General features: G+C 41.5%; 1 protein-coding gene across 1 annotated transcript in view; it reads left to right on the forward strand.

The window, feature by feature from the left end:
* LRRK2 (leucine rich repeat kinase 2) overlaps window positions 1–13,455 on the forward strand; it is a 143,107-nt gene that overhangs the window by 63,668 nt on the left and 65,984 nt on the right. Inside the window, exons 32-34 of the mRNA XM_055118275.1 lie at window positions 4,090–4,291; window positions 5,118–5,206; window positions 13,051–13,241. Of these exons, the coding sequence (XP_054974250.1) occupies window positions 4,090–4,291; window positions 5,118–5,206; window positions 13,051–13,241 (482 nt within the window). The remainder of the gene's footprint in view (window positions 1–4,089; window positions 4,292–5,117; window positions 5,207–13,050; window positions 13,242–13,455) is intronic.

A 13,455-nucleotide genomic window follows, 5' to 3' on the forward strand; every position in this document is an offset into this window, starting at 1 on the left:
ATTAAGCTATTTTCAACATAAAATATGTTGAAAATCATTTATGCAGGCTTTATGTCCAATTCTTAAGAAGGGAATACATTAGCTAGAGGGTCCTAGGAGCAATGAAGGAAATATTTCTGGTAGTTGATCCCCAACTCTCCAGGCCCTTTGGTGGTAAGAATGATGGTGACCTGCGGGTCTTCTGTTCTGATCACTTCTTTTTAATAAATTTAATTTTATTTTTATAAAGTTGTTCACAATAATTCATTACATTTAGTATTCAAACACCAATTCCACCACCATTGTACCTTCCCAGCACAATATTTAGAATGTTTCCACCCCAAATCCCAAACTGTGCCCCCCAAGCAGACCTGAAACAATTACTTTTGAATTGCTTGTCATGAATAATCCACTACAAATGGCCCAATAAAGTTTCCTTAGAGGAAAGTGTGGGAAGACGGTTGTATTTCATCCTGGAGCCACTAAGCGCTTGTATGAGAGATGACTAGCATGTTGTTAAGCCCAAACGAATGTTGCGTGCTACTCTTGGTACATCAGTGGTGTAGAGTAGGAGAGGCTGCTGGGCCTCAAATGTGGCCTTGTGCTTCAGGAACCCTAAAATTTAGAATACTGTTATACAGCAGGTTCGCTCACGGGAGAGGCCACTGATGAGATTATATGGCGCGGGAGTGGGTGGGCAGGTGCAATGCGGGTACAGTTGGTGGGAGTGGAGCTGCGGGGAGGAGGCCCATTCCTGCTCAGAGCAAGCTTGGAGGTTTCAGTCACAGGTCCCTCAGACCTGAGTTTTTCTGCAAATTCACTCAGGGGTGAGTCTTGTCTGAGCCTGTGGAGAGTGGCCATGTTTGCTCACTCTGTTCTTGTTGATGTCTGCTTCTTTCTTTGCAGTGCCTGTCTTATGCTTTTCTTGCCCAGATTGCTAATGTTGTTTACAGTGGTGGGTAAACAGGTTTTCAGTTTAGGCAAGTTCTTTCCTGGTACAGCAAATATAATTTACAGGGTTCATAAAGCACACATAAATTGGTTACCAGTAAGAACACTTATTTATGGTTCCTACAGGATAAATAAATCTTCTCTGAGTTTTACAGAGAACACGTTATAGACCTCATGGAACAACAACAACAGAATGCCCCTAATAGTTCAGTGTGGCCAGCAAAGTTATCCATGGCTTCCTCATTCCGTTTGCTTAGCTTATTAGCTAATGATCAAGGCTGTGCTTGTAGCTCCGGTCCTGTTTTGCCCAGACAGACAAAGCATTAATAGAGTCCCACTGCATTTTCAAAAGCATTCCACTTGGGATATTAAATTATATAGTCTCCTTGGCTATGATGTACTGTACCTGATCAGCCTGATTTCATTCCACTTCTAAGATACACTCCTATCCAGAATCTAAAGAGCATTTACAAATGAACCAGTCTTTGAGGTGCTCAAGGAGAAAATAATCTTATTTGTGTCTTTCCATGCATTCATCATAGTTTTAAAAATAAATAGTTTTTTACTGATGGCAGATCTATGGCGATTCTTTTCTATAAGACAACACTTATTTGCACATTTTCCTAGTTTGAAAATGATTACAGTGTGATGCAACTTTTAAGAAATAGATTTTGAAATTTACATCTCAGGAAATATTCTATGTAACTGAACCTTTTTCCTTCTATAACTGTTGTCAGTTTATGTCTTGTTTTCAAAGAGACTTTTTTGAGAATGAGTTTGTTACTTAAATTTGTGGAAGCAGTTTATGGATCAAGTGGCGGCTTCATCAAACTGGACTTTGGTACTTTAATTGCTGTTTCTCAGTCCTTTTCTGACCATTGCTTCACACTGACCCCTGTCCTGTCACTTGTCCCCAAGTCTCATGCTGCTCGTCCCATCTGCAGTTTTCTCCTGTGGCCCTTGGCTCCTTTGGCCTCCAGCTGAGAGACGCTGCTTTCCTCAACCCCAGGCTCACCTCTGCCCTGTGAGAACCCCATTCTACACTTCGACATGGGCACACAATGAAGAAGACAAGTGCTCTGAGAAACACCAGGATTCTTTCAATCAAAGTTCACATTGCTAATGACGGGACTTTTTTTTTTTTTTTTGGCACATCGGTTTGCAAACCCACTGAGTGGGTCCTCTGCAGAACCCACCTCCTGGGTGAGCTGAGAGCAGTGCTTAGACTGTATTCAGAGAGTTTATTAACATGTTTGGGACTCTTTCTACCTTTTCACTGCCATCTTTCACTCTTTCTTGGGCTCACCCTTAACTATGGGTGTCTGTGCATACCCTAATAACACAGAATACAGTGTGTGTGGTGTGTGTGTCTGTGTGTGTGTGTGTGTGTCTGTGTGTGTGTGCGATGCACGCACATATATACATGTGTGCATCTGGTAGCCTGGCAGGAGTCTACACAGAGGAGCAGAATAAGCCTGGGCTCAGTGCCAACCAGGAGTGTGCTAGCGGCTGTGCTGGCCCGTGCCCCTGCACTATAGGTCACATAGTTCTGTGGCTTGATGTCTTTAGATAAGCAAATAGTCCTTATTTACTTTTATATGTGGGGTTTCTCTTTGGGTTTAAAATAAAGTTCAGGGGCCGGAGCGATAGCACAGCGGGAAGGGCGTTTGCCTTGCACGCGGCCGACCCGGGTTCGATCCCCGGCATCCCCTGGCAGTCCCCCAAGCACTGCCAGGAGTAATTCCTGAGTGCAAAGCCAGGAGTAACCCCTGAGCATCACTGGGTGTGACCCAAAAAGCAAAATAAAATAAAATAAAATAAAAATAAAACAAAATAAAATAAAGTTCAACTGAAGTCCTATCTTGATGTATGAATAATAGAGAAGAAATCAAAAGTGGAGTTAGTGGGGTTTCAGCTTGATTTTCTGGGGCAAGGAATGCATGAAGTGTCATTCTAGTGATTATTTTGGAGGCAATGGTAATGATGATAAATCTGGTTCTAGTTGAAAATAGGGAGGGAACAAGTTGAATTATATGTGCACAAATTTTGTTAATTATTGTTAGGTAAAAAGAAAATTCAACATATTTATAGATTGAAAAATGAGACAAGTTTGCCACCTGGTGGTTTTCAAAGGCATTTCAGTTGCCGTTGTTGGAATCATATTTCTGTTTAAAATTAAATTTTCAAGGGAAAAAAGATTTGGATTCTAAAAGCTGTCATCTTAAGATCCTATTAAAAATTTTAAATTCTATATATCCATCAGATAGTGTTTTGGTTAGATTTTAAGTGTAACAGATCCAGAATCATCCTACAGGTTATGAACTTTGGTATTTAGACGATTACTTACTTTCGCATATTTATGTTTCCATGAAGTAGCAGAGCTTGGCTAAGATTTCATGTGTGTCTCCAGTATTTAATGCTGATAGGCACATGCAACTAATATAAGATTATAAAGATTGGGGATTTGTGTCTAATAAATCCCAAATCTCTAGCAATTCTTTGTGATTTTTCTACTAGCATGTTCACTACATTTCAGTGTAATATTTTAGGGCTCAAAAAATTATTGTTTATAGTTAGAGACAGACATGTCTGGGACTTTGCCATGGACTTCCTGAAAAGCAGAGTGAATGTCTTCCTTCTGCTTTACTTGTAGTTCTTGCTTAATTGACTTCTGTGTTTCTATATTTTAATTTTAACTTCACCTCTAATTATTCCTCAAAACTCAACTTTACATCATATTTTAATTTTATTAAAGTACACTTCTGAGTTGTATAATCCCTTTTTTATCCTGAATTCAGAAAAAAAATTAATAGAAGGGAGAGGAAGGGAAAAGATGGCAGGGAGACCCCCTGATTTTGGGAGGGGTCTCCTGAAGCAGGAATCCTCTGCCCTTTGTATTTGCTTCTAGACTGTACATGGCAGTGCTCGCGGAGGGCCTGCCCCTGCTTCTGTGCTTGGGGTCATTCCTGGCAGTGCTCTGGGGCCAAGTGGCGCAGGAGCAAACCTAGATCTCCTGAATGCAAGACATGTGCTCAGTTCCTTGGGCCATCTCTTTGGCCCAATATACTTCTTTTTGAAAACACAATTAGTACAGATTTACCATGCAGTTGACAAACACAAGTAAGTGTATTTAACAGCTTGTTATATGTCATCACATAGATCCGAGATCAGCCTGTGGTTGGGCAGCTGATTCCAGACTGCTATGTGGAACTTGAGAAAATCATATTATCAGAGCGTAAAAATGTGCCAGTTGAATTTCCTGTAATTGGCCGGAAGCGCTTGTTACAGCTGGTGAGAGAAAACCAGCTACAGCTGGATGAGCAGGAGCTCCCACATGCAGTTCACTTCCTCAACGAGTCAGGTATGTTCCCTGCTTCTGCAGAGCTCAGCTGTAGTCATCTGTATGACGGTACCTGCTCTTTGTGGAGAATTTCCATCCCGAAGTTAACAAAACATCGCCAAAGCTTCTCGTGGGTCCCTGCCTTCCTTTTGGAGCCTTTTGTGTGTGAATGTTGAATCAAATGTCCTGATGGTGGAGCATAAGTGGGCTGCAGAACTGGACAGTACTCAGTGCCTGGCAGTCTGGGGTGGGGGTGGTGGGGTTGGGCAGCCCTGACTTCCCCTTTGCATCAGAGGGCGACTGCTGGGGTCTGACTGGGCTGAAGGGATGGGGCTGGCAGCTCTCCTCTGCGGCCTCAGTCATGGCCAGTGTGATCCCAAGGTAAACCCCCCTAGCCACCCTCAGTGCTAATTCTGTTCTGATCAGGACCCCCCAGCAACCAGTGAGCGGAATAGCAGGACTTAATTAACTGTCAGTAAGTGAAAAATATTTGTCATGTGGATCATGATTTGCTCTTTCCCTCTCTAATTTTAAACCAGAAGTTTCCTGGGATTCTGTTTTTTTTTAAGCTGCATTTGAAATAATTGTGATTTTTGTAGTGTATATTTATCAAAAAGATGATGATGAATTTCTAAATATATGATCTGCAAAGCACTATCTCAAAATGCTTACAACCCTTTTACGGAGTCCAAAACCTCTTCTGTATGATATTGAGATTTTTAGGTCTTGGGAACTTGGTGCTGAGGTTTTTGACCTTCTTATGAAGAATGAGCTGGTGGTACAAGATCTCTCTAAGCTCTCACCGTATAGTCTTGATTCCATATTTCACTGTGTTTTCTTCCTACAGGGGTCCTGCTTCACTTCCAAGATCCTGCACTGCAGCTAAGTGACTTATACTTTGTGGAACCCAGGTGGCTTTGCAAAGTCATGTCCCAGGTTGGTGACTTACTTTCTGGAGGCTTGGGGTACCCTTGAGGAGGGGAGCTGGTTACACTCGGAGTTCTTGGGGATTCTATTTGGAGCACATTGACCAGACCTCTGAGCTAGGGCTTCTGTACCCTGGGAGCTAACAGAAGGCAGGTATACAGCCACTGCTCCCTCAGATGTTTTTTTTTTTTTTAATTATTTTTTAATGAATCACCATGAGATAGAATTACAGACTTACATACTTTGGGGATTGTGTTTCAGTCATACAGTGATCGAGTACCCATCCCTCCACCAGTGCCCATTCTCCACCACCAATGTTCCCAGTATCCCTCCTGCCCACCCTCATCCCCCCTCCTTCCTCTATGGCAGGCACGTTCTTTTTTATTCTCTCTCCTTTTGGGTGTTACGGTTTGCAATATAGGTACTAAGTGGCCATCATGTTTGGTCCATAGTCCACTTTAAGCACAAATCTCTGTGTAAAAACACAAAAGAGAAAGGGACCAGCGGGGCTCTATCTCTCTCGCTGCCCACATTCCGTAGTCTCACGCTGCTTCCCCACCCCGGGGGAGGTTGATGGTGATGATGAGGCAGGCGAAGGAAGGAAGAAGGCCAAACTGGTTGCTTGATCAGTTTATTTCGTTCTCTCTCTCTGCTTCTCTCCCGGTCTCTGTCTCTCTGTCTCTCTGTCTCCTTCTTCCTCTGTCTCCTTCTTCCTCTGTCTCCTTCTGTCTCCTTCTGTCTTCTTCTGTCTCTTCTGTCTTCTCTCAGTGCCCCACAGTCTCAGTTCATATAGCAAATTACATAGGGCGGTAGCACAAAGGTGGGTTTAACATCAACAAATCAACAAAGAAGGGTAAGACCATTTCTTGAGGAGATTAACAAAATCTCATCTAAGGAAATCTCATCTAAAGAGATCCACTCAAGGATGTGATTCCAAACAAGGGTGTGTCAGGGTGTGAGCTAGTAATCTACTTAAATAGTTATAGTAAATCTACTTCTAATATTTCTAGCAATGTCATTCTGTATGAGCACAGTAAGAGGTATAAAGTTTGGTTTTTCCTGAGGACATCTCCAGACCACAGTCCTCAAGCCAGGTTAATCTTCCTAACCCCAGCAGGATCCTAATCTCATCGTTACTTTTGGATCATGACAGCATTGTCCATGATCATGCCCTCAACTTATAGTTGAGTATTGTGGCGCTTTGGCCTGGCCCATTTCAATGCCAGGGTAGCACATAACTCACCGCTTGCCCTGGATCCGTCCTGTCCTGTCCCTCGTTGGGACCCTGTTTTTGGGATGTTAGGAACTAAAGGCAACTGAGTTGAGAAAGCAGATGCTCAGGAGTAAATATTATTGGAGTCAGTTAACTCCCAAGTTACAAGCACAATATTGTCTTCCTGTGTCCATACAGAAAGGACATTGCTTTAAGGTAAACTATGTTCCCTAAGGCAAGGCTAAAAGGACAAACCCCATGTTATCCTACACATCTCCTATCTCAAGTGAGTCCTCCAAGCATCATTTACTGAGTGGTCCCTTCTCTAATCCCAGCTGCCTTTTCCTCCAGCATGTGAGGCTGGCTTTCAAGCCATGGAGCGATCCTCCTGGCCTTTATCTCTACTATACTTGGGTGGTAGTCTCTCATTATGTTACTTTATATTCCACAGATGAGTACAGTCATTCGATGTTTGTCCTTCTCTCTCTGACTCATTTCACTTAGCACGATACTCTCCATGTCACTTCACTTATATGAAAATTTTATGATTTCATCTTTTCTAATAGCTGCAAAGTATTCCATTGTGTAGATGTGCCAAAGTTTCTTTAACCAGTCATCTATTCTTGGGCACTCTGATGTTTTCCAGATTCTGGCTATTGTTAATAGTGCTACAATAAACATACAAGTGCAGAAGTCATTTCTACTGCATTTTTTTGCTGGGTCAAATGGGAGCTCAATTTCTAGGTTTTTGAGAAACGTCCATATTGTTTTCCAAAAAGGCTGAGTCAGTTGGCATTCCCACCAGCAGTGAAGGAGAGTCCTCTTCTCCCGACATCTATGCCAACACTGGCTACTTTTGTTCTTTTGGATGTGGACCAGACTCTTGGGGTATGAGATAACATCTCATTGTTGTTTTTATCTGCATCTCCCTGATGATTAGTGGTGAAGAACATTTTTTCATTTGCCTTTTGGCCATTCTGATTTCTTCTTTGAGAAAGTTTCTGTTCATTTCATTGCCCCATTTTCTTTTTCTTTTTTTTAAATTTTTTTTTAATTTTTTTATTTTGTTATTAGTTTATTTTTAATTAGAGAGTCATCGTGAGGGTACAGTTACAGATCCATACATCTTTGTGCTCATGTTTCCCCCATACAAAGTTCGATAACCCATCCCTTCACCAGTGCCCATTCTCCACCACCAATAAACCCAACATCCCTCCCCCCCTCCCCAGCAGTCTTCCCCCTCCCCACCCTGCCACTATGACATTGCCCCATTTTCTGATGGGATTAGATGCTTTCTTCTTGTAGAGTTCAACCAGTGCCTTGCATATCCTTGATATTAACCCCTTATCAGAAGAGTAGGGTGAATATCCTTTCCCATTCTGTAGACTGTCTGTATTCTGGTCACTGTTCTTTGGGAGGTGCAGAAGCTTCTTAGTTTAAGATAGTTCCATTTGTTTATCTGTTTCCACTTGTTTGATCAGTGGCTTTTCATCTTTGAAGATACCTTTAGCTTCCATGTCATTGAGGGTTTTGCTGAGTTTTTCTTCAATGTACCTTATGGCTTCTAGTCTGATGTTGAGGTCTTTAATCCGTTTTGATCTGACTTTTGTGCATGGTGTTAGGTAGACATCTGACCCCATTTTATTGCATGTAGCTGTCAAGTTTTGCCAACACCACTTGTTAAAGAGGCTTTCCTTGCTCCACTTTATATTTCTTGCTCCCTTATCATAGATTAGGTGATCAAATATTTCATGTTGTGTGTAAGGATCACTGTCACTGTCATCCCAGTGTTCATCGATTTGCTCGAGCGGGCACCAGTAACCTCTCCATTCTTCCTAGCCCTGAAATTTTAGTAGCCTCTCCTTACTCGTCCTTCCCAATTGTGCTGTATTGGAGGCTCTTTCAGGGTCAGGGGAATGAGATCCATTATTGTTACTGTTTTTGGCATATTGAATATGCCACAGGGAACTTGCCAAGCTCTGCCGTGCACGTGTAAGGATATTCAACCCTATTCCATTGGTCTGCAGCTATGTCTTTGTTCCAGCACCATGCTGTTTTAATCATTACCACTTTGTAGTACAGTTTGAGGTTGGGGAAGGTAATGCCTCTCATCTTTTTTTTCCCCCAAGAATTGCTTTAGCTATTCATGGGGGCATGTTGTTCCATATGAATTTCAGAAGTATTTGATCAATTTCTTTGAAGAATGACATGGATACTCTTATAGAGATAACATTTAATCTGTATAATGCTTTGGGGAGTATTGCCATTTTGATAATGTTAATTCTCCCAGCCCATGAGCAGGGCATGTGTTTCCATTTCCACATGTCCTCTTTTTTTTTAATTTTTAAATTAAATTAATTTTTTTTATTGAATCACAATGAGAAAAGTTACAAAGCTTTCAGGTTTAAGTCTCAGTCATACACAAAGGAGCAAGAAATGCAAAGTGGAACAAGGAAAGCCTCTTCAACAAGTGATGCTGGGAAAACTGGATAGCTACCTGCAAAAAAGTGAACTCTGACCTCTGTCTAATGCCAGGCACAAAAGTCAGATCAAAGTAGGTTAAAGACCTCAATATCAGACATGAATCTATAAGGTTCGTAGGCAGAACTCTCTATGACATTGAAGCTAAAAGCATCTTTAAGGATGAAACAGCACTGACCATGCAAGTGGAAGCAAACATAAACAAATGGGACTACATCAAACTAAGAAGCTTCTGCACTTCAAAAGAAACAGTGACCAAAATACAGAAAGAACCCACAGAATGGGAAAGAATATTTACCCAATACCCATCTGATAAGGGATTAATATCAAGGATATACAAGACACTTATAGAATTGTATAAGAAAAAACCTCCAACCCCATCAAAAAATGGGGAGAAGAAATGAACAGAAGTTTCCTCAAAAAAGAAATACAAATGGCCCAAAGGCACATGAAAAAATGCTCCAAATCCCTAGTCATCAGGGAGATGCAAATCAAAACAACAATGAGATATCATCTCACTCCACAGAGACTGGCACACATTCAATAGAACAAAAGCAACCAGTGCTGGTGTGGATGTGGGGTAAAAGGAATGCTCCTTCACTGTTGGTGGGAATACCGACTGGTTCAGCCTTTCTGAACAATCTGGAAAACAATATAGACAGTCCTTCAAAAACTAGAAATTGAGCTTCCATATGACCCTGCAATACCACTTCTGGGAATATATCCCGAGGATGCAAAAGAGTACAGTAGAAATGACATCTGTACCTATATATTCATTGCAGCACTGTTCACAACAGCCAAAATATGGAAACAACCCGAGTGACATAAAACAGATGACTGGTTAAAGAAACTTTGGTACATCTATACAATGGAGTACTATGCAGCTCTTAGGAGAGGTGAAGTCATGAAATTTCTTTATAAATGGATAGACATAGAGAGTATCATGCTAAGTGAAATGAGTCAGAAGGAGAGGGGCAGACATAGAGGGACTGCACTCATTTGTGGAGTGTAGAGTAGCATCACATGAGGCTGACACCCAAGGACAGTAGATATAAGGGCCAGGGGGATTGCCCCATAGCTGGAATACTGCTTCATGAGCAGAGGGGAGAAGGCAGATGGAATAGAGAAGGGATCACTAAGAAAATGATGGCTGGAGGAACCAGCTGGGATGGGAGATGCATGCTGAAAGTAGATAATGGACCTAACGTGATGACCTCTCAGTGTCTGTGTTGCAAGCCATAATGTCCAAAAGTAGAGAGAATATGGGGCAGTATTGAAGGATTGTTTTCCATCCTTTGACTTTGAGTCTGTGTTTGCTCTGACTGTTTAGATGTGTTTCTTGTAGGCAGCAGAATGTTGGATTCAATATTTTAATCCATTTTCCACTCTGTGTCTCCTAATTGGTGCATTTAGACCATTGACATTGAGGGAGATTATTGTCATGGGGTTTTGTTCCATCTTTCTGTAGAGGTTTGTTATATGGGTTTTTCTTGTCTTACAGTCACCCCTTTAGTCCTTCTTTTAAGGTTTGTTTTGAATCGATGAAGTTCCTGAGCTGTTGTTTATCCATGAAATGGTGTATTATTCCTTCAAGTTTGAGTGAGAGTTTAACCAGATAAAGTATTCTTGGTGAGGTGTCCATTTCATTGAGTTTTTCATTACCATTGTCTTTGGGCTCAGATAGTTTCTTCTGATAAGTCTGCTGTAAATCTAACGGGTGTTCCTTTGTATGTGATTTTCCTCTTTGACCTTGCTGCTTGATGTATTTTGTCTCTATCTGTGGTATCTATCATTCTGATTATGATATGTCTTGGAGTTTATTATTAGGGTCTCTTTTAGCTGATACCTTTCAAGGCTCCTTGGATCTGGATGCCTGCATTTTTCAGCTCTGGGAACTTCTTAGCAATGATATCTTTAACTGTTGCTACTTCATTGGGGTTGCCTCCCTGTACTTCTTGTACTCCAGTGATTCTTATGTTGTTCCTCTTGAGTTCATCCTCTAGGTCTCTGGTTCTTGCTAGAGCTATTTTGAGGTCTTTCCCCATTGTTGTTCCCTGTATGCTTTCTGCAGCTTATCGTCAAGCTCACTGATTCTGTCTTCGGCTGTTGTCATTCTACTGTTGAGGGCACCCACTGAGTATTTTTTTATTTCATCTACTGAATTATTAGTGACACTTCTGTTTGTAGCTTTCTTGTTTCTACTGTCATTAATTACTGTATTTTATTGGCTGTATGTTCCATTGTTTCTTTCATGTCCTCCTTTAATTTACTAGATGCCTGTTCCACCGGTTCTTTGAGTTCATTGAACATCCTCAACATTTCATCTCTGAATTCTTTATCTGAAAGATTGTAAATACATACTCCCTGTTGAGACTTCAGGGATCTTTTCTTCATCCACTCCTCCTGATGGGGATCTGCACTGTTCCTTCATGTTGCTGTGGTAGTACAGAGGTGGAACCCTCTAGTTCACCATCAGTGTCCCCCTCTCACCAGAGGCTCTTGGAGTCTGTTGACTATGGACCAGTCTCACTCTGGACAGTTTCTCTCTGCAATTCAGGTGAGGTCCCTCATCTATTCTTTGTCCTGAAGATTTCTGTACTCTGCTAAATAAAATGAGTCAGAGCTGCATGACAATCTTGGGGAAAATACAGATCAAAGAAAAGAGGCTTGAAAAGTGTCTATACACTAGTGGGGCTTTGCTGTTGGTGGGAATGTTGGTGGGAGCCCATTGTTTGGTGGGCTCCAAACAGGTTCTGAGAGCTTTGCATGACATGCTCTTGCCCTCCTTTCCTCCATGTATGTTTATTATGGAACATGCATTATTCCCCCAATGATACTCCAGTGCTGCTGAGTTGAGTCTGGTTAGTTGTGACTACTGCCTTCCAGCGTTGTCTCAAGACAGCACTGAGTTGGTTTTCTCAGTGTGGTTGTTTGCTTTTGAGTGGTGCATTGTAAACTGCTGAGTAGCATCTTAGACCTCCACCTATACATATCAGTAGCATCTTGTCACCTATATCGTGAAAGTCTACCAGGAAATTGTCCTATGTTCCACGGGTACAAAATCACCACAACTTTGTTTTTTCATGCCCTTATGACCCCACATCTCTCTTCATCCATGCTCCTGAGAATCTTAGAATCAGACACTATGATGCACTCATGGAAGTGAATTTCACATGTGATAGTCTCTCAGTCAGGGAAGCCTGGGTTTGAACAGGCTCTCACTTCTAACTCCTTTGACAGTGACCAGAGCTCAGAGGAAATCTCTGAATCCTCGGAATGGCTCATGAAATAAGTCTCCATAGCCTCATCTCAGGCCTCTACTTTGACTCAAATATGTGCCTTGTAGAGCCGTGTCTGAGAATCGCAGGAGTGTGCTGTCTGAACTTTTGCTTAAGTGGGCACTCCTTGTGACCATGGCAAATGTGAGGTCTGGAAAGTGATTTCCCTACATGTATATTATTTTTGTTTTTTCATTTTATTTTATTTTGAGGTCACACCTGGCAGTGCTCAGGGTTTACTCCTTGCTCAGTATTCAGAGACCACTCCTGGTGGGGACCTTGGTGGGGTGCTAGGGATCAAACCCAGGTTGACCACGTGCAGTGAAAGCACCTTACACGATGTACTATCACTTTGACCCCTAGGCATGCATTATTGATGAGGCTGCAACAGGGACATGAGCTATTGGATCTGTTTGTTCTTTGGAGATAGGGAAAACGTGAGGTTCATTGATGACAGGTCTCATGAATTTCTGATCTGAATTAATTTCTTTAGTTCAATAAATGTTTTTTTTGGGGGGAGGATGTGGTTGCCCCACTGGGTTTTATGGCTGCATGGTTGCCAGAAAAATTACTCATGCATTGTATTTAACAGTATTGACATTTTTTGGGATCATTTCACTAAGTGACGATACTACTTAGAGTACTTTTAACTACAGACTTCTGGGAAACAGGTTCTGGTTTTTGGGACCAGAGAGAGAGAACAGTGGATAAGGTATTTTCTTTGCTCACCTCTAACTCAGGTTTGATCCCTGACACTGGATATGGTTTTCCAAACCCTGCTAGGAGTGTGATTCATGAGCACTACTGGGTGTGACCCCAAAACCAACAACAACAGAAAAAGAAATTTGGGTGATTATTTATAAGCTTAATAAATCTTACAGATTTTGACAGTGAAAGTGGTAGAAGGTTGCCCAAAGCACCCCAAAGGAATTATTTCACGTAGAGATGTGGAAAGGTTTCTTTCAAAGAAGAAGAGATTTCCGAAGAACTACATGTCGCAATACTTTAAACTCCTAGAGAAATTCCAGATTGCCTTGCCAATAGGAGAGGATAATTTGCTGGTTCCAAGCAGGTAAATAAAAATTTAAAGTTTACCCTAAGAAAATTCTGTAAAATAATTATATGTTGTTTTGGTTGTCAAAATAACTTTGTTCTGTAGCAGATGTACTACTTTTTAAAAGATTTTGGGTGTAAAATTTCAGTGAACATACACTGTTCACTTTTTTTTTCTTTTTGGGTCACATCAGCGATGCTCAAGGGTTACTCCTGGCTCTGTACTCAGGAAT

Source organism: Sorex araneus, chromosome 10 (genome assembly GCF_027595985.1).
Source record: "Sorex araneus isolate mSorAra2 chromosome 10, mSorAra2.pri, whole genome shotgun sequence".
NCBI lineage: Eukaryota > Metazoa > Chordata > Mammalia > Eulipotyphla > Soricidae > Sorex > Sorex araneus.